Source organism: Anomaloglossus baeobatrachus, chromosome 5 (genome assembly GCF_048569485.1).
Source record: "Anomaloglossus baeobatrachus isolate aAnoBae1 chromosome 5, aAnoBae1.hap1, whole genome shotgun sequence".
Lineage (NCBI taxonomy): Eukaryota > Metazoa > Chordata > Amphibia > Anura > Aromobatidae > Anomaloglossus > Anomaloglossus baeobatrachus.
In genome coordinates, this window is record NC_134357.1 from 592,157,582 (window position 1) to 592,176,036 (window position 18,455).

The 18,455-nt window shown below is 48.2% G+C and overlaps 1 protein-coding gene across 1 annotated transcript; it reads left to right on the plus strand.

Annotated features, from left to right (window-relative positions):
* The first annotated feature begins 493 nt into the window (after window positions 1-493).
* Window positions 494-13,366, plus strand: LOC142313175 (uncharacterized). The gene is made up of 2 exons (XM_075352160.1): window positions 494-2,065; window positions 7,585-13,366. The coding sequence occupies exons 1-2, from the start codon at window positions 494-496 to the stop codon at window positions 9,202-9,204; spliced, it is 3,192 nt and encodes a 1,063-aa protein (XP_075208275.1). The 3' UTR covers window positions 9,205-13,366.
* The last annotated feature ends 5,089 nt before the right edge of the window (window positions 13,367-18,455 follow it).

An 18,455-nucleotide genomic window follows, 5' to 3' on the forward strand; every position in this document is an offset into this window, starting at 1 on the left:
CATCAGCAGGATTAGCCATCCTAGAAGAAGACATGGACTGTTATTCATGGTGCAACATGGACCTTTCTTTACTTCTGCTGGTGGCCCATGACCGATGACCTAGTACTGGAGGAAGAATGGCTTCTCTAGAGGTCGGACTGGCCACCTCCTTGGTGAGGCTTTGCTCCAGGCTGCCATGTTCTGCCCTGTGTCCTGCTAGTTTTGTCTAGGAAGATTGCACAACATATCAAAGTTCACTCAGTCATATTATGAGGAATGTGAATGCGGAGCCGGAAGAGGACACAACCGAGGTGGTTACGTGAATACTTCATGCTGAGACTCGAGCAATCAGTAGATAAACAATGTGACTCAGAACTTTATGGGTTGGACTCTACCCTCCAAGAATATCCTCTTTATGACGGAAAGTCCCAGATGCCTGGTGTATGTTGGCAGAAGTCACGTCTAAGGAGTGGCCACTGATAGTTTCGCTTTCATTTCTCCGTGACGTCTAACTATGGCAGATATAACAGCTGAACTTACGTGCCCAATCTGCCTGGATATATTTAAGGATCCTGTAACCCTGAGGTGTGGACACAACTTCTGCTGGGAATGTATCGACCACGCACTGGACATCCAAAGATCAAGAGTCTACAAGTGTCCTCAGTGCAGGAAGCGATTCCGAGGACGACCCGTACTGACCAAGAACACAAACCTCAGCAACATCTCAGAGCAATTCCGTTCTACTCAGCCCGATAATGATGACACCAAGGTCTTCTGCAATTACTGTGACCTTTCATCTCCTGCCCTTAAAACATGTCTGCAATGCGAAACCTCCATGTGTGAGAGACATCTCAGAAACCATAACAGGTCAGTGAGACACTCATTAATTGACCCCACCACTTGCCTAGATAAAAGAAGATGCCCCATCCATAATATGATCTTGGGGTATTACTGTACAGTGGATCGTACCTGTATCTGCTTCTCCTGTACCATGGCCAAAGAACACCTGGGACACCTTGTGGATCCACTGACTGAGGCCTTTGAGAAGAAGAAGGAGAAACTGAGAAGGTTTCTAGAGACATTGAACGCAAAGATTGAGGAGACTGAGAGAAAAGTCCAAACTTTGCAAGATGAAATGAGAAAAGTCCAGGAAAAAGCAGATATTGTAACTAGGAGAGTCCATGATCGGTTTAGAGAAATCAGGAGACAACTCCAAGTTCTGGAGGAAACTCTCATCAGTGACATTTTGCTAATGAAAGACCAGCAGTTTCGTTCTTACACTGACCTGATCCGAGACTTCGAGAGGCAGAAGGAAGAGCTGCTCGAAAGTAAATGTCACATTGAGGAGGTGGGTAACATGACCGATCCATATATCGTCCTACAAGAAGAGCTCTCAGGTGCGGGAGGCCCATGTGGCTCCATGGAAGGAGAACAGAGACGTGAACCGTTCTGCAATGTCGGTGGTCTGGACTTGCACCCAATCTCGAAGACATTACAAATTGGCTTAGAAGACATATTGAAAGGACTGAACATCTGGTTCTATATACAGAGACCTGCAAACCTATTACTGGATGTAAACTCAGCGGCTCATCACCTCCAGGTGTCAGACGACCTGAAGACTGTCACCTACGTAGACTCTCGCCAGAATTCCCCGGGCAAGGAGGAAAGATTTGGGGGTAACCAGGTCATAAGCACCAGAAGTTTTTCTTCAGGAAGACATTATTGGGAGGTGGAGATTGGAGACTCTGAGAACTGGGCAGTAGGGGTGTGTTACCCCAGTATGGACAGGAATGGGGACCAGTCAAGGCTTGGATGTAATGACAAGTCATGGTGTCTACGGAGGAGCAATAATGAACTTGTGGAAGAGCACAATGGCCATTCGTGTTCACTGCCCAGCAGGACATCCTGTAGCAGCGTGAGAGTCTATCTGGATTACCACGAGGGTCGTTTGTCATTTTATGAAGTGACTTTCACTGTAAGACACTTGTACACAGTCTCCGCCATCTTCACCGAGCCCCTTCACGCCGCTTTCATGGTGCAGAACAATTGGTTGAGACTCAAGAATCAGGAGATAAGACTGCACAATGTCTAATCTTCCCGGTCCGGTCCGTACAGAATTCCTAGCAAATATTTCTCATGTGGTTTTTATCCATTTTTTTAATTCATTTTGGGTACATCTTAATCTACTGAAATGATAATTTTAGCCAGAGGATGACGGTCGTTGTCTGGAGGGAAGTGGCCGAGTTGTAATTTTTACCATGTGCTTACGTTCTCCGGTGGTAATATTTGGATAACTCATAGCACTGCTGTCATATAATGTATGTTACTATGGTTTTTGCTATTATATAGGTACTATATACATAGAATAATTACTTCAACGAAAGCCCTCTCCATACGCATTCGGTAATAGTCTTCCAATGTCAACAGGACTGGTCAACCACCTAATGTGTATGAAGGGCCTCCTGACTCTCCCCGAAATATGATGTGTGGAGAGAAAAAGATTTAGTGCAATGTTTCTGGTCTTTGCCAAAAGGACAGTGCTCACAGGATCCTCGGGGGCGTGTCTTTAAGGTGTGTGCCAGATGTGAGTGTAGGACATGGAAAGGTCCTCATTGTTATGGACTCCATGGCTTCTCCTTCTGGTGTGCTTCCGTTATTTCTCCACACTAATCCCCTCATCGCCGTCAGCTCCTCACCTTTTAAGAGATGGCTGGCGATCCTCGTAGGAGGTTCTACATCTTTGATATTTGTTGACCAGCTAATGGAGAATCGGTGGGGTGTTCGGATCTGTGATGGAAAGTGAAGGATTTGTGATGAGACCATAAAATAAAGAAGTGTTAATACGCCGAGCATCTGTTCTCTTTACGGAACTCCAAGGTCAACAGTACATTTTTTAAGGGTCTGCTGGGGGCCAAAAAAGACTCTATACTCAGGTAAAAAGTGCTTGTGGTGTGCGGTCCGGCCACAGGGCTGTCACATAATGCTGCAGGAAGCGGCCACCAATGGATCTGTAGAAGGACAGAAACAAAGTACGGAGTGTATAAAGGGTGAGGGAACAGATGATACAAGGGACCACATTGTCAGGAAGAAATAACAGGGGATGGTTAGATTAGTGAGCACATTTAAAACTGTGGATACTGGGCATTACCTTAGATTATCTGTGGTAGAGCATTCCAGGGAACTGGTGCAGCACAAGAGAATTCCTAGAGACGGGAGTGTGAGGTTCGGATTATAGAGGATATTACATACACTATGAGTCAGCACACTGCGATTGTTTAAAAGGTAAGGTATTTAGTTAACTTTTTTAATCAAAAAGAGTAAAAGCTGTCTAACCACATCAGGGGTGTACCAGTAATATCGATGGTGCCTAACAGTAATGTCCAGTGGCGTTACTAGAGTCCTATGGGACCGGTGCAAAATCTGGACTTGGGCCGTTAGCAGAATGTTGATCAGATCTACAGGTCCCTGAAATAATGTCCCCCATCCTGTAATAGTGTCCTCCATCCAGGCCCAGATCTGGCAATGATGTCCCCCATCCATTAACAATGTCCCTTGTCCTGGCTCCGTCCTGAAGTAATGTCCCTCATTCTGGATCCCCACTCTGTAGTAATGTCCTCTGTCCTTGCCCACTTTATGTAATAATGTCCCTTGTACTGGCTCGTATTCTGTAATAATGTTCCTCATCCTGTAATAATGTCCCCATCATGGCTCCCATCCCATAATAATGTCACTCATCCTGGTCCCTATGCTGTAATAATATAACCAGATATTTCTCCCTTCCTATAATAATGTCCCCAAACATGGTCCCCATCCTGTAATAATGTACTCTGTTCTGGGTCACTATTCTCTAATAACATCCCACGTCTTGGCCCCTTCCTGTAATGTTCCCCATCCGTGCCCCTGTCTATAATAATGTCCCCATCCTGGCCCCTTCCTATAATAATGTCCCCCACCCTGACTCCTTTCTATAATAATGTTCCCCATCCTGGCTCCTTCCTATAATAATGTCCCCTATCCAGGCCCCTTCCTGTGATATTGTTCCCCATCCTGCCCCTTTCTATAATAAAAGTCACCATCCCGGCCCTTCCTGTAATAATGTCCTCCATCCTGAGCCCCTTCATGTAATAATGTCATCCATCCTGAGCCCCTTCATGTAATAATTTCCCTTATCCTGGCCCCTTCCTGTAATAATGTCCTCCATCCTGAGCCTCTTCATGTAATAATGTCCTCCATCCTGAGCCCCTTCATGTAATAATTTCCCTTATCCTGGCCCCTTCCTGTAATAATGTCCTCCATCCTGGGCCCTTCCAGTAATACTGTCCTCCATCCTGGCCCCTTTCTGTAATAATAATCCCCATCCTGGCCCCTTCCTATAATAATGTCCTTCATCCTGAGCCTCTTCATGTAATAATGTCCTCCATAGTGAGCCCCTTCATGTAATAATGTCCTCCATCCTGGCCTCTTCTTGTAATAATGTCCTCCATCCTGGGCAAGTTCCTGTAATAATAATCCCCATCCTGGCCACTTCCTATAATAATGTCCTCCATCCTGGTTCCTTTCAGTAGTAATGTTCCCCATCCTGGCCCCTTCCTGTAATAATGTTCCCCATCATGGGCCCTTCCTTTAATAATGTCCTCCATCCTGGGCCCTTCCAGTAATGATGTACCCCATCCTGGGCCGTTCCAGTAGTAATAATCCCCATCCTGGCCCCTTCCTGTAATAATATCCTCCATCCTGGGCCTTTCCAGTAAAAATGTTCCCCATTCTGGTCCCTTCTGACATAATATTGCCCATCCTGGGCCCTTCCTGTAATGATCCCAATCCTGGGCCCTTTCTGTAATAATGTTCTCCATCCTGAGCCCTTCCAGTAATAATGTCCTCCATCCTGGGCCCTTCCAGTAATAATATTTCCCATCCTGGGCCCTTCCAGTCATAATATTGCCCATCCTGGGCCCTTCCTGTAATGTTCCCCATCCTGGGCCCTTTCTGTAATAATGTTCTCCATTCTGAGCCCTTCCAGTAATAATATTGCCCATCCTGGGCCCTTCCTGTAATGTTCCCCATCCTGGGCTCTTTCAGTAATAATATTGCCCATCCTGGGCCCTTTCTGTAATATTCCCCATCCTGGGCCCTTTCTGTAATAATGTCCTCCATCCTGGGCCCTTCCAGTAACAATGTTCCCCATTCTGGTCCCTTCTATCATAATATTCCCCATCCTGGGCCCTTTCAGTAATAATATTGCCCATCCTGGGCCCATCCTGTAATGTTCCCCATCCTGGGCCCTTCCAGTAATAATATTCTCCATCCTGGGCCCTTCCAGTAATAATATTCCCCATCCTGGGCCCTTCCAGTAATAATATTCTCCATCCTGGGCCCTTCCAGTAATAATATTCCCCATCCTGGGCCCTTCCAGTAATAATATTCTCCATCCTGGGCCCTTCCAGTAATAATATTTCCCATCCTGAGCCCTTCCAGTAATAATGTCCCCCATCCTGGGCCCTTCCAGTAATAATATTCTCCATCCTGGGCCCTTCCAGTAATAATATTGCCCATCCTGGGCCCTTCCTGTAATGTTCCCCATCCTGGTCCCTTTCTGTAATAATTTCCTCCATCCTGGGCCCTTCCAGTAAAAATGTTCCCCATTCTGGTCCCTTCTATCATAATATTGCCCATCCTGGGCCCTTCCAGTAATAATATTGCCCATCCTGGGCCCTTCCTGTAATGTTCCCCATCCTGGGCCCTTCCAGTAATAATATTCCCCATCCTGGGCCCTTCCAGTAATAATATTCCCAATCCTGTGCCCTTCCAGTAATAATATTCCCCATCCTGGGCCCTTCCAGTAATAATATTGCCCATCCTGGGCCCTTCCAGTAATAATATTCCCCATCCTGGGCCCTTCCAGTAATAATATTCCCCATCCTGGGCCCTTCCAGTAATAATATTCCCAATCCTGTGCCCTTCCAGTAATAATATTCCCCATCCTGGGCCCTTCCAGTAATAATATTGCCCATCCTGGGCCCTTCCAGTAATAATATTGCCCATCCTGGGCCCTTCCAGTAATAATATTCCCCATCCTGGGCCCTTCCAGTAATAATATTGCCCATCCTGGGCCCTTCCAGTAATAATATTCCCCATCCTGGGCCCTTCCAGTAATAATATTCCCCATCCTGGGCCCTTCCAGTAATAATATTCCCTATCCTGAGCCCTTCCAGTAATAATATTGCCCATCCTGGGCCCTTCCAGTAATAATATTCTCCATCCTGGGCCCTTCCAGTAATAATATTGCCCATCTTGGGCCCTTCCTGTAATGTTCCCCATCCTGGGCCCTTCCAGTAATAATATTCCCCATCCTGGGCCCTTCCAGTAATAATATTCTCCATCCTGGGCCCTTCCAGTAATAATATTCTCCATCCTGGGCCCTTCCAGTAATAATATTCCCCATCCTGGGCCCTTCCAGTAATAATATTCCCCATCCTGGGCCCTTCCAGTAATAATATTCCCCATCCTGGGCCCTTCCAGTAATAATATTCTCCATCCTGGGCCCTTCCAGTAATAATATTCTCCATCCTGGGCCCTTCCAGTAATAATATTCCCCATCCTGGGCCCTTCCAGTAATAATATTCTCCATCCTGGGCCCTTCCAGTAATAATATTCCCCATCCTGGGCCCTTCCAGTAATAATATTCTCCATCCTGGGCCCTTCCAGTAATAATATTCCCCATCCTGAGCCCTTCCAGTAATAATGTCCCCCATCCTGGGCCCTTCCAGTAATAATATTCTCCATCCTGGGCCCTTCCAGTAATAATATTCTCCATCCTGGGCCCTTCCAGTAATAATATTCTCCATCCTGGGCCCTTCCAGTAATAATATTGCCCATCTTGGGCCCTTCCTGTAATGTTCCCCATCCTGGGCCCTTCCAGTAATAATATTCTCCATCCTGGGCCCTTCCAGTAATAATATTGCCCATCCTGGGCCCTTCCAGTAATAATATTGCCCATCCTGGGCCCTTCCTGTAATGTTCCCCATCCTGGGCCCTTCCAGTAATAATATTCCCCATCCTGGGCCCTTCCAGTAATAATATTCTCCATCCTGGGCCCTTCCAGTAATAATATTCCCCACTGGGTGCACATAAAATTATTTTTTAATCCGATTTCATGTTTGCTAGGGTGAGCCATTACTGCTTTAGTAAGCTGTTTTCCTCCTTTTCCCCAGTTTTTTACCCTTTTTGCCTCCAAAAGGCCTTCACCTCCAGTTACTAATCCTAAAGATCCGGGAGCCCCGGGGATAAACGGGAACAGCGGTGCCCCCTTATAGTGCGGATTTCGTGAAGGAATAAAATTTTTGTCTTCTGCTTTTTATCCACAAGATGGCGGACTCAGCTGGCAACAGCGTAATTTTCAACACAGCTGACGGTCTGGTGTTCCGTTCTCACAGAAAGAGACACAGGAAAAAAAAAAAAGGTACGTCTCTGCGTTCAGCGCAAAACCGCGAGGGAAAACCTGCCGTATCCGTCCAAAGCCTATTCACGCACCCCCCAAAAAAGTTACGGCAAAAGAAGAATTGAGACTTTTCCCGACGAGACTGGAACAATCCCGTCCATTGAAACTGGATTTACCAAATATACAGACACTTCCTGATTGCAAGTATGGCATCTGCTGACTTCAGATACGGGCAGAGCTGCTCCGTCTGCCTGGGCATGTACACCGATCCCGTCACCCTGAGATGTGGCCACCACTTCTGCCGGGGCTGCATCGATCGTGAGCTGGATTCCCAGCAGCAGACTGGAGTCTACACCTGTCCTGAATGCAGAAAGAGGTTTCAGGAGAGACCAGCGTTGCAGAGGAACCTCAATCCTTGCCAACCGGTGGAGAGTTCATCCGTGTCCCATGAGGACCACGAAGAACCGGGAATATTCTGCACTTACTGCATCCAATCTCCGGTACCGGCTGTTAAATCCTGCCTGCTGTGCGAAGCGTCTCTGTGTGACAGTCATCTGAGGGTCCACAGCAAGTCCCCAGAACACGTCTTATCTGAGCCCACCACGTCTTACGGAAAGAGAAAATGTCCCACGCACAAGAAGATCCTGGAATACTACTGCTCCAAGGACGCCGTCTGCATCTGTGTATCTTGCGTTGCCTTTGGAGAACATAAGGGACACTATGTGGAGCCCATCAATGCTGCTTTCGAAAAGAAGAGAGACCGACTCTTACATTTTTTGGAAAAGCTGACTGTTAAAAAAAAGAAGACGGAGAAACGAGTCAAGAACTTGCAAAAACAAAGGGCGGAAGTGCAAGAAAAAGCAGCCGGCGTGACCAAGCAGGTGAACGTGCTGTTTAGGGATATTCGGGAACAGTTGGACCTTCTGGAGAAAAGAGTCCTCGGTGAAATATCCAGCTGGGAAGAGCAGGTGTCGCACACGGTCTCCAACCTGATCCACCAGCTGGAGATAAAGAAGGACGAGCTGTGCCGGAAAATGTTCGAGGTTGAGGAGCTGTGCCACATGAGCGACCCTGTCACGGTCCTACAAGGACGGGCATCTGTAAGAGATGACTTTTATGACCGCCAGGATGGAGATGATGAAGACCGAGAGAGAGAAGATAAGAAGGTCCAGGAGGCCGGGGATCTCGATGAGGGTCTGATCTCTGCGGCCTTACATGCTGGTCTGGCTGACATTATGACGGGCGTGAAAAGAGGGATTTACGTGTCTGAGTCTCTGGATATATTACTTGATCTAAACACAGCTGGTAATTATGTGGCCGTATCCGGGGATCTGAAGTCTGTGTCCTGGTCAGATCTCAATCAGTGTCGTCTCGAGATCCCGGAGAGATTTCAGTATTGTCAGGTGCTGAGCACCAGGAGCTTCTCCTCAGGACGCCATTACTGGGAGGTGGAGACCAGCGAGTCAGGAGACTGGATGATCGGGGTGTGTTATCCCACTATAGACAGGAAAGGCGTCCAGTCCTACATTGGGAACAACGCCAAGTCCTGGGGTCTATGTAAATTTAACCAGGAGTATTCGGCCATACATTCCAGCGACGTCAGCCAGATCCATCATTACGCGTCCTCGCACAGCTTCAGGATCTATCTGGATTACGAGGCCGGACAGTTGTCCTTTTACGAGTTACATGGACCAATTAGACACCTGCACACATTCTCCGCCGTCTTCTCTGAGCCCCTCTATGCCGTGTTTTACGTCTGGGGTGACTGGGTAAGGATCATGAGCTAGAGAGCTTTTACTGGTGGAGCCTGAGAGATCTGTATATTCTATTTATGTCACAAATGTATGAATACTTATTTATGGCTCGATTCCATGACTGGCGCCCAGTGGCATAGCGTGGGGAAGGTAAGGGCGGGGAACCACCTAGGAAGTTGCCTCCCAATTTTATGTGGCCACAAAATGTCTCCCTTTGGGATAGTATTGGGGCAGGGATACGGCTAGGATTGGAGATAGGGTTTGGGTCAGGGTTAGGGCTAATGTTGGAGTTAGGGCTAAGGTTGGGGCTTGGGTTAGGGCTTGGATTGAAGTTAGAGTAAGGGCCAGGGTTAGGGCTAAAGTTAGAGTCATGCTAAGGTTGAGGCTTGGGTTAGGGCTTGGATTGTAGGTAGGGTTTGGGTCAAGGAAAGTTCGGGCTAAGGTTAGAGTTGAGGATAAGATTGGGGCTGGAGTTTGGGTCAGGATTAAGGCTAAGGTTAGAGTCAGGGCTAGGATTGGGCCTAGGTTTTGAGCCAAGATAAGGGATAAGGTTAGAAGTAGGTTTAAGGTTAGAGTTTGGGTCAGGATTAAGGCTAAGGTTTGGGCTAGGATTGGGGTTCAAGTTGGGGCTAGAGTTTGGGTCAGGAATACGGCTAATGTTAAGAGCAAATACTTGGCACTCAAATAGTTGAAGAAACTAGTATTTTATTGAGTAAGCTTGACTAGATACAGCACAGACGTTTCGGTCTAACATAGCACGCTTTTGCCACACAGCGGTGGACACCGCGAGCTACACCAGTGCTACCTTCACTCACAAGCTGAGCAGACCATCTACACTGCACACGGATGAAGGTCTATGTTAGACTGTTAGACCAAAACGTCTCTGCTGTATCTGATTAAGCTTACTCAAGAAAATACCAGTTTCTTCAACAATTTGAGAGCCAACTATTTGCTCTATGGTACATACGGGACTGGATCCTACTTGAGCACCCACCACACAGTAGAGCCGTGTTTATCCAGAACAAGGCTAAGGTTAGGCCTAGGATTGGGGTTTTTGGTTAAGCCTTAGATTGAAGTTGGAGTTAGGGCTAGGATTGAGACTCAAGTTGGGGCTAGAGTTTGGATCAGGGTTAAGACTCATTAAAGAATGTACGTCTGGAACTCCATGGTGTGAACAAGGCGCAAGATTCAAAAACATATAACTATACAATAGGATAAAGAGTTGTACACTAGTCACAATGTATAGGGGAATGATGAAAAGCAGAGCTGCTCTGGGAATACTAGACTGAAAAATGCAATGAACTATCTGAAAAAATGAAAAACATGAAAATGGAATATGCATAACTAGATTACCTTGGCGTGGTTTTGGGGCTCTTTTGCATTGATCAATACAATGGCTAAACGTCTCTTGTATTCCTATTATTTAGAGCAGTTATACATATTTCATTTTCCTGTTTTTCATTTTTTAACTCTTACTGCTTATTGAACACCATAAAAATAAGTGTCAGAATTGTAAAAAAAACCCCAAAACAAAACAAAAAACAACCCCTGCGGCTTCACGTCTGCATCAAAACACATGAAACAAAGGGGGAGGGAAAGCCATTAAAAACCGCAATAATCAAAAAAGATGGTTGTGGCCTAGTTTGGTGTGAAAACCTGCAGAAAACAGATAGTATTTATGTTACGTGTGAACACGCCCTTATAGACACAAGCGAGCCGGCCTCATAGTGATGCCTATGGAAAATGAGAAAGCATGGCGCTACAACTGGCAATAAAGGAGCCAAAAAAGAAATCTATTGGTCCCAACCGTATAGGGCACAGCAGGACGGCCGCGGGGGACACAGTTGCAGGGGGACACAGCCGCGGGGGACACAGCTTCAGGGGACACAGCCGCAGGGGATACAGCCGCAGGGGACACAGCCACGAGGGACACAGCCGCGGGGGACACAGCCTCAGGGGACACAGCCGCAGGGGATACAGCCACAGGGGACACAGCCACGAGGGACACAGCCGCGGGGGACACAGCCTCAGGGGACACAGCTTCAGGGGACACAGCAGCGGGAGACACAGCCTCAGGGGACACAGCTTCAGGGGACATAGCTTCAGGGGACACAGCCACGGGGGACACAGCCTCAGGGGACACAGCCACAGGGGACACAGCCACGAGGGACACAGCCGCGGGGGACACAGCCTCAGGGGACACAGCTTCAGGGGACACAGCAGCGGGAGACACAGCCTCAGGGGACACAGCTTCAGGGGACATAGCTTCAGGGGACATAGCTTCAGGGGACACAGCCACGGGGGACACAGCCGCAGGGGATACAGCCGCAGGGGTCACAGCCACGAGGGACACAGCCGCGGGGAACACAGCCTCAGGGGACACAGCTTCAGGGGACACAGCTTCAGGGGACACAGCAGCGGGGGACACAGCTTCAGGGGACATAGCCGTTGGGAACACAGCCTCCCTCCAGTTTTATAAAAGTTGGGGTGTTAGCTCATTTATCTCCACTGACTAAATGAAATCCTTGTTGCCCACAGCAACCAATCACAGCAGAGCTTTCAATTTGTAAACAGCTCTGGTCAGATAAAAGCTGTGCTGTGATTGGTTGCTAAGGGCAACAACAAGCTCAGAGAGGAAATATGGGGGAGATTACATCTAAGGCTGTTAAGGCTAAGGTTAGGCTTAAGCTTGGGGCTTTTGGTTAGGGCTTGGATTGAAGTTAGAGTATGGGCTACAGACAGGCTAAGGTTAGAGTTAGGGCTAGGAGTGAGGCTCAGATTGGGGCTAGAGTTTGGGTCAGGGTTAAGACTAAGGTTAGAGTTAGATCTAGGACTGGGCCTAGGGTTTGGGCCAAAATTAGGGATATGGTTAGAAGTAGTTAGGCCTAGGATTGAAGCTCAAATTGGGGTGAGAGTTTGGTTCCAGATAAGGCTATGGTTAGGGCTAGGATGGGGCTTTGGTTAGGGCTTGGATTGAAGTTAGAGTATAGGCTAGGGTTACTGCTAAATTTAAAGTTAGAGCTAGGATTGGGGCTAGCGTTTGGGTCAGGGTTAAGGCTTAGGTTAGGGCTAAGATTGATGCTCAAGTTGGGAGTAAAGTTTGGGATAGGACAGGCTAAGTTTAGGGCTAGGACTGTGGCTCAAGTTGGGGGTAAAGTTTGGTTCCGGATGAAGGCTAAGGTTAGGGCTAGGATGGGGCTTTGGTTAGGACTTGGATTGAAGTTAGATTATGGGCTAGGGTTACTGCTAAGTTTAGAGTTAGGGCTAGGTCAGGGTTAAGGCTTACGTTAATGCTAAGATTGAGGCTCAAGTTGGGGGTAAAGTTTGGGATAGGACAGGCTAAGTTTAGGACTAGGACTGGGGCTCAAGTTGGGGCTAGAGTTTGGTTCCAGATTAAGGCTAAGGTAAGGGCTAGGATGTGGCTTTGGTTAGGACTTGGATTGAAGTTAGGGTATAGGCTAGGGTTACTGCTAAGTTTAAAGTTAGAGTTAGGATTGGGGCTAGAGTTTAGGTCAGGGTTAAGGCTTAGGTTAATGCAAAGATTGAGGCTCAAGTTGGGGGTAAAGTTTGGGATAGGACAGGCTAAGTTTAGGGCTAGGACTGGGGCTCAAGTTGGGGGTAAAGTTTGGGATAGGACAGGCTAAGTTTAGGGCTAGGACTGGGGCTCAAGTTGGGGGTAAAGTTTGGTTCCGGATGAAGGTAAAGGTTAGGGCTAGGATGGGGCTTTGGTTAGGGCTTAGATTGAAGTTAAAGTATGGGCTAGGGTTAGTGCTAAGTTTAAAGTTAGGGCTAGAATTGGGGCTAGATTTAGGTCAGGGTAAAGGCTTACGTTAATGCTAAGCTTGAGGCTCAAGTTGGGGGTAAAGTTTCGGTTAGGACAGGCTCAGTTTAGGGATAGGACTGGGGCTCAAGTTGGGGGTAGAGTTTGGTTCCGGATGAAAGCTAAGGTTAGATTGAAGTTAGAGTATGGGCTAGGGTTACTGCTAAGGTTAGAGTTAGGTCTAGGATTGGGGCTAGAATTTGGGTCAGGGTTAAGGCTAAGGTTGGAGTTAGATTGGATAGGATTGGGGCTACGGTTTGGGCCTAAATTAGGGATAAGGTTAGAGGTAGATCTAAGGTTAGCGTTAGGGCTAGGATTGGGGCTGGGGTTGATGCTTGGGTTAGGGCTAGGATTGGGGCTTGGCTTGATGCTTGGGTTAGGGCTAGGATTGGGGCTGGGGTTGATGCTTGGGTTAGGGCTAGGATTGGGGCTGGGGTTGAGGCTTGGGTTAGGGCATGGATTGGGGCTGGGGTTGATGCTTGGGTTAGGGCTAGGATTGGGGCTGGGGTTGAGGCTTGGGTTAGGGCTAGGATTGAGACCAGAGTTTAGGCCAGGGTTAGGACTAGGATTGGAGATAGAATGATGGAAATAAAATAGTCAAGTGTAAAAAAAACCCAATATTTTTCTTTATTTAAACATTTTATGTTAGATTTCAGCAAAAATGCAGAAAAAAACTATTGTTTCAGGATGAGGAGTTCAACTGGTGGAAGGGGCTACAGGTTAGGCGGCACAATATAGCGTACTTGCCTTGTCCTGGGCGCCGGTTGCCCACACTATGCCACTGCCGGTGCCACCATCAGATAACACAGCATATATCCAATATGGCCTCCTGCATCAATGTCGGAGTCAATGGATTGGTTCCACCACCAGTAGAAAGTGGCCGAAAAGCCTCCGACACCGAGGATGGACGGAGACCTTCACTAGATACCAATCCAATATGGCCTCCTGTATGGACACTGTTGAGATCGCTCGGTTGGAGGCTCCGGGATGGAGAGGAAAGATGGAGGCTTCCTCTGTCATGTACTCTTATGTTGGCCGAGAGGGTCCTGACTCCGAGAACGGAGCGGCCGGTGGACTCATGATAATTACCGGACTCTTCTTATAACTGTCGGGTGGTGTTTGTCCGTCCTCTGCTCATCGGCGCCCCCGTGTGGTTTATTGCTGTAAATTTGGGGATGTCATTGATTGACCGCAGCGGTTTTCAGATTTCTGCTTTTTTCTGCTTTTCATGTAGTTTATATCTTAAAAGGAAGGTCTCATCAGAAAATAACACATTGACTCCATTTTTTAATACATTGGATTTCTACAAACCAAATCTGTTTATTTTTTCATTTCTGGGTATTTGAATTTTTAGATATTTTTTTAACATTTTTCAAAACATTTTTCTTTATTTTTTACATCATTTTTCATCATTTATTCATCATGTCTGTGCTGATAAGGAGCCTGCTGAAAACTCTTCTTTTTTTTTTATTAACCTCTTGATCTAGAATAAACATTGCGATTTTTTTTTTAATCTAATGATTTAGACGATGAGCCGTTTTCTGATGTTAGTATCCCTTTAAGGACGTTCATTGTACCAGCGATCAGTGCCGTGTGAGTAAACGTGATATCAGTACCACAGGTTCCCGTCTTCTTGTGATTTGTGCTGCCCCCTGTCTCCGGTCAGGGTGGCGTCTTTATATGGGGCAGCCTGTCCTCTTCCTCCTCTGTGTCCCTCTGCAGGGACGACTATGACGCCAGAGCATTGCTGAAACTCTCTGTGCTGCGGGGAGACCTCTTGTCTTCAGCATATGAAAATCTGTGGACTCCTCTACTGAAATCCTCTGTGCTGCTGGCGGTATGTATGGCTTTATACCATTGTGAAAATGTTTCCTCACCATCGCAGATATAGGACATAGTTAATACATTGATGGCTAGGGTCTGATTGTAGTGATCCTGAAGAAGGAGGAGAATCTGGAGAGGATGGAGGAGAATCTGGAGGATGGAGGAGAATCTGGAGAGAGAGGAGAATCTAAAGAGAGGAGAAGAATCTGGAGAGAATGGAGGAGAATCTGGAGAGGGAGGAGGAGAATCTGGAGAGGATGGAGGAGATCTGGGGAGGATGGAGGAGAATCTGGAGAGGGAGGAGGAGAATCTGGAGAGGATAGAGGAGAATCTGGAGAGGATAGAGGAGAATCTGGAGAGGATGGAGGAGAATCTGGAGAGGATGGAGGAGAATCTGGAGAGGATGGAGGAGAATCTGGAGAGGGAGGAGGAGAATCTGGAGAGGATGGAGGCGATCTAGGGAGGATGGAGGAGAATCTGGAGAGGGAGGAGGAGGATATGGAGAGGATGGAGGAGATCTGGGGAGGATGGAGGAGAATCTGGAGAGGGAGGAGGAGAATCTGGAGAGGATAGAGGAGAATCTGGAGAGGATAGAGGAGAATCTGGAGAGGATGGAGGAGAATCTGGAGAGGATGGAGGAGAATCTGGAGAGGATGGAGGAGAATCTAGAGAGGGAGGAGGAGAATCTGGAGAGGGAGGAGAAGAATCTGAAGAGGATTGAGGAGAATCTGGAGAGGGAGGAGGAGGATATGGAGAGGGAGGAGGAGGGTCTGGAGAGGGAGGAGGAGGATCTGGAGAGGGAGGAGGAGGGTCTGGAGAGGGAGGAGGAGGATCTGGAGAGGATGGAGGAGAATCTGGAAAGGGAGGAGGAGAATCTGGAAAGGGAGGAGGAGAATCTGGAGAGGATGGAGAAGAATCTGGAGAGGGAGGAGGAGAATTTAGGGAGGATGGAGGATTGAATCTGGAGAGGGAGGAGGAGGATGATCTGGAGAGGATGGAGGTTAATCTGGAGAGGATGGAGGAGAATCTGGAGAGGGAGGAGAAGAATCTGGAGAGGATAGAGGAGAATCTGGAGAGGGAGGAGGAGAATCTTGGGAGGATGGAGGATTGAATCTGGAGAGATAGGAGGAGGATCTGGAGAGGATAGAAGAGAATTTGCAGAGGGAGGAGAATCTGGAGAGGATGGAGGAGAATCTGGAGAGGGAGGAGGAGGATATGGAGAGGGAGGAGGAGGGTCTGGAGAGGGAGGAGGAGGATCTGGAGAGGGAGGAGGAGGGTCTGGAGAGGGAGGAGGAGGATCTGGAGAGGATGGAGGAGAATCTGGAAAGGGAGGAGGAGAATCTGGAAAGGGAGGAGGAGAATCTGGAGAGGATGGAGAAGAATCTGGAGAGGGAGGAGGAGAATTTAGGGAGGATGGAGGATTGAATCTGGAGAGGGAGGAGGAGGATGATCTGGAGAGGATGGAGGTTAATCTGGAGAGGATGGAGGAGAATCTGGAGAGGGAGGAGAAGAATCTGGAGAGGATAGAGGAGAATCTGGAGAGGGAGGAGGAGAATCTTGGGAGGATGGAGGATTGAATCTGGAGAGATAGGAGGAGGATCTGGAGAGGATAGAGGAGAATTTGCAGAGGGAGGAGGAGAATCTGGAGAGGATGGAGGAGAATCTGGAGAGGGGGAGGAGAATCTGGGGAGGATGGAGGATTGAATCTGGATAGGGAGGAGGAGGATCTGGAGAGGATAGGGGAGAATCTGCAGAGGATGGAGGAAAATCTGGAGAGGATGGAGGTTAATCTGGAGAGGGAGGAGGAGAATCTGGAGAGGGAGGAGAAGAATCTGGAGAGGATGGAGGTTAATCTGGAGAGGATGGAGGTTAATCTGGAGAGGATGGAAGAGAATCTGGAGAGGGAGGAGAAGAATCTGGAGAGGATAGAGGAGAATCTGGAGAGGGAGGAGGAGAATCTTGGGAGGATGGAGGATTGAATCTGGAGAGATAGGAGGAGGATCTGGAGAGGATAGAGGAGAATTTGCAGAGGGAGGAGGAGAATCTGGAGAGGATGGAGGAGAATCTGGAGAGGGAGGAGGAGGATATGGAGAGGGAGGAGGAGGGTCTGGAGAGGGAGGAGGAGGATCTGGAGAGGGAGGAGGAGGGTCTGGAGAGGGAGGAGGAGGATCTGGAGAGGATGGAGGAGAATCTGGAAAGGGAGGAGGAGAATCTGGAAAGGGAGGAGGAGAATCTGGAGAGGATGGAGAAGAATCTGGAGAGGGAGGAGGAGGATGATCTGGAGAGGATGGAGGTTAATCTGGAGAGGATGGAGGAGAATCTGGAGAGGGAGGAGAAGAATCTGGAGAGGATAGAGGAGAATCTGGAGAGGGAGGAGGAGAATCTTGGGAGGATGGAGGATTGAATCTGGAGAGATAGGAGGAGGATCTGGAGAGGATAGAGGAGAATTTGCAGAGGGAGGAGGAGAATCTGGAGAGGATGGAGGAGAATCTGGAGAGGGGGGAGGAGAATCTGGGGAGGATGGAGGATTGAATCTGGAGAGGGAGGAGGAGGATCTGGAGAGGATAGAGGAGAATCTGCAGAGGATGGAGGAAAATCTGGAGAGGATGGAGGTTAATCTGGAGAGGGAGGAGGAGAATCTGGAGAGGGAGGAGAAGAATCTGGAGAGGATGGAGGTTAATCTGGAGAGGATGGAGGTTAATCTGGAGAGGATGGAAGAGAATCTGGAGAGGGAGGAGAAGAATCTGGAGAGGATGGAGGAGAATCTGGAGAGGGAGGAGGAGAATCTGGGGAGGATGGAGGATTGAATCTGGAGAGGGAGGAGGAGGATCTCGGGAGGATGGAGGAGAATCTGGAGAGGGAGGAGGAGAATCTGGAGAGGGAGGAGGATAATCTGGAGAGGGAGGATAATCTGGAGAGGGAGGAAGAGAAACTGGGGAGGATGGAGGAGAATCTGGAGAGTGAGGAGGAGAATCTGGAAAGGGAGAAGGGGAATCTGGAAAGGGAGGAAAATATAGAGAGGGAAGAGGAAAATGTAGAGAATGGAAGAAATTCTGGAGACGAAGGAGAATAATTTAGAAGAGGGAGGAGGAGAAACTGTAAAGGGAGAAGGGGAATCTGGAGAAGGAAGAAATGAATCTGGAGAGGGAGGAGAATATAGAGAGGGAGGAGGAGAATCTAGAGGAATGGAGGAGACTCTGGAGAGGAAGGAGAAGAATCTGGACAGGGAGGAGAACATGTAGAGGGAGAAGGGGAATCTGGAGAAGGAAAGAAGAATCTGGAGAGGGAGGAGAATATAGAGAGAAAGGAGGAGAATCTGGAGGAATGGAGGAGAATCTGGAGAAATGGAGGAGAATCTTGAGAAGGAGGAGGGAAACCAGCAGAGGGAGGAGGAGAGTCTGGAGAGGGAGAGAGAGAATTTTGAGAGTGAGAAAGAGAATCAAGAGAACGAGGAGGATCTGGAAAGTGAGGAGGAGATTATGGAGGAATGAAGGAGAATCTGCAGAGGAAGGAAGAGAACCTTCGGAAAGGGAGGAGAACCTGGAGAGGGAGAAGGAGAATCTGTAGAGAGAGGAGGAGAATCTGGAGAGGGAGGAGGAGAATCTGGAGAGGAAGTAGCAGGATCTCAAAAGGGAGGAGG

What these genes read in the sequence shown, in the direction of transcription:
- LOC142313175 (XM_075352160.1), top strand. Translation starts at nt 494, where the DNA reads ATGGCAGATATAACAGCTGAACTTACGTGCCCAATCTGCCTGGATATA. An exon ending in AGGAGATAAGACTGCACAAT is followed by an intron (nt 2,066 to 7,584) that starts GTCTAATCTTCC and finishes GTCCATTGAAAC; the next exon opens with TGGATTTACCAAATATACAG.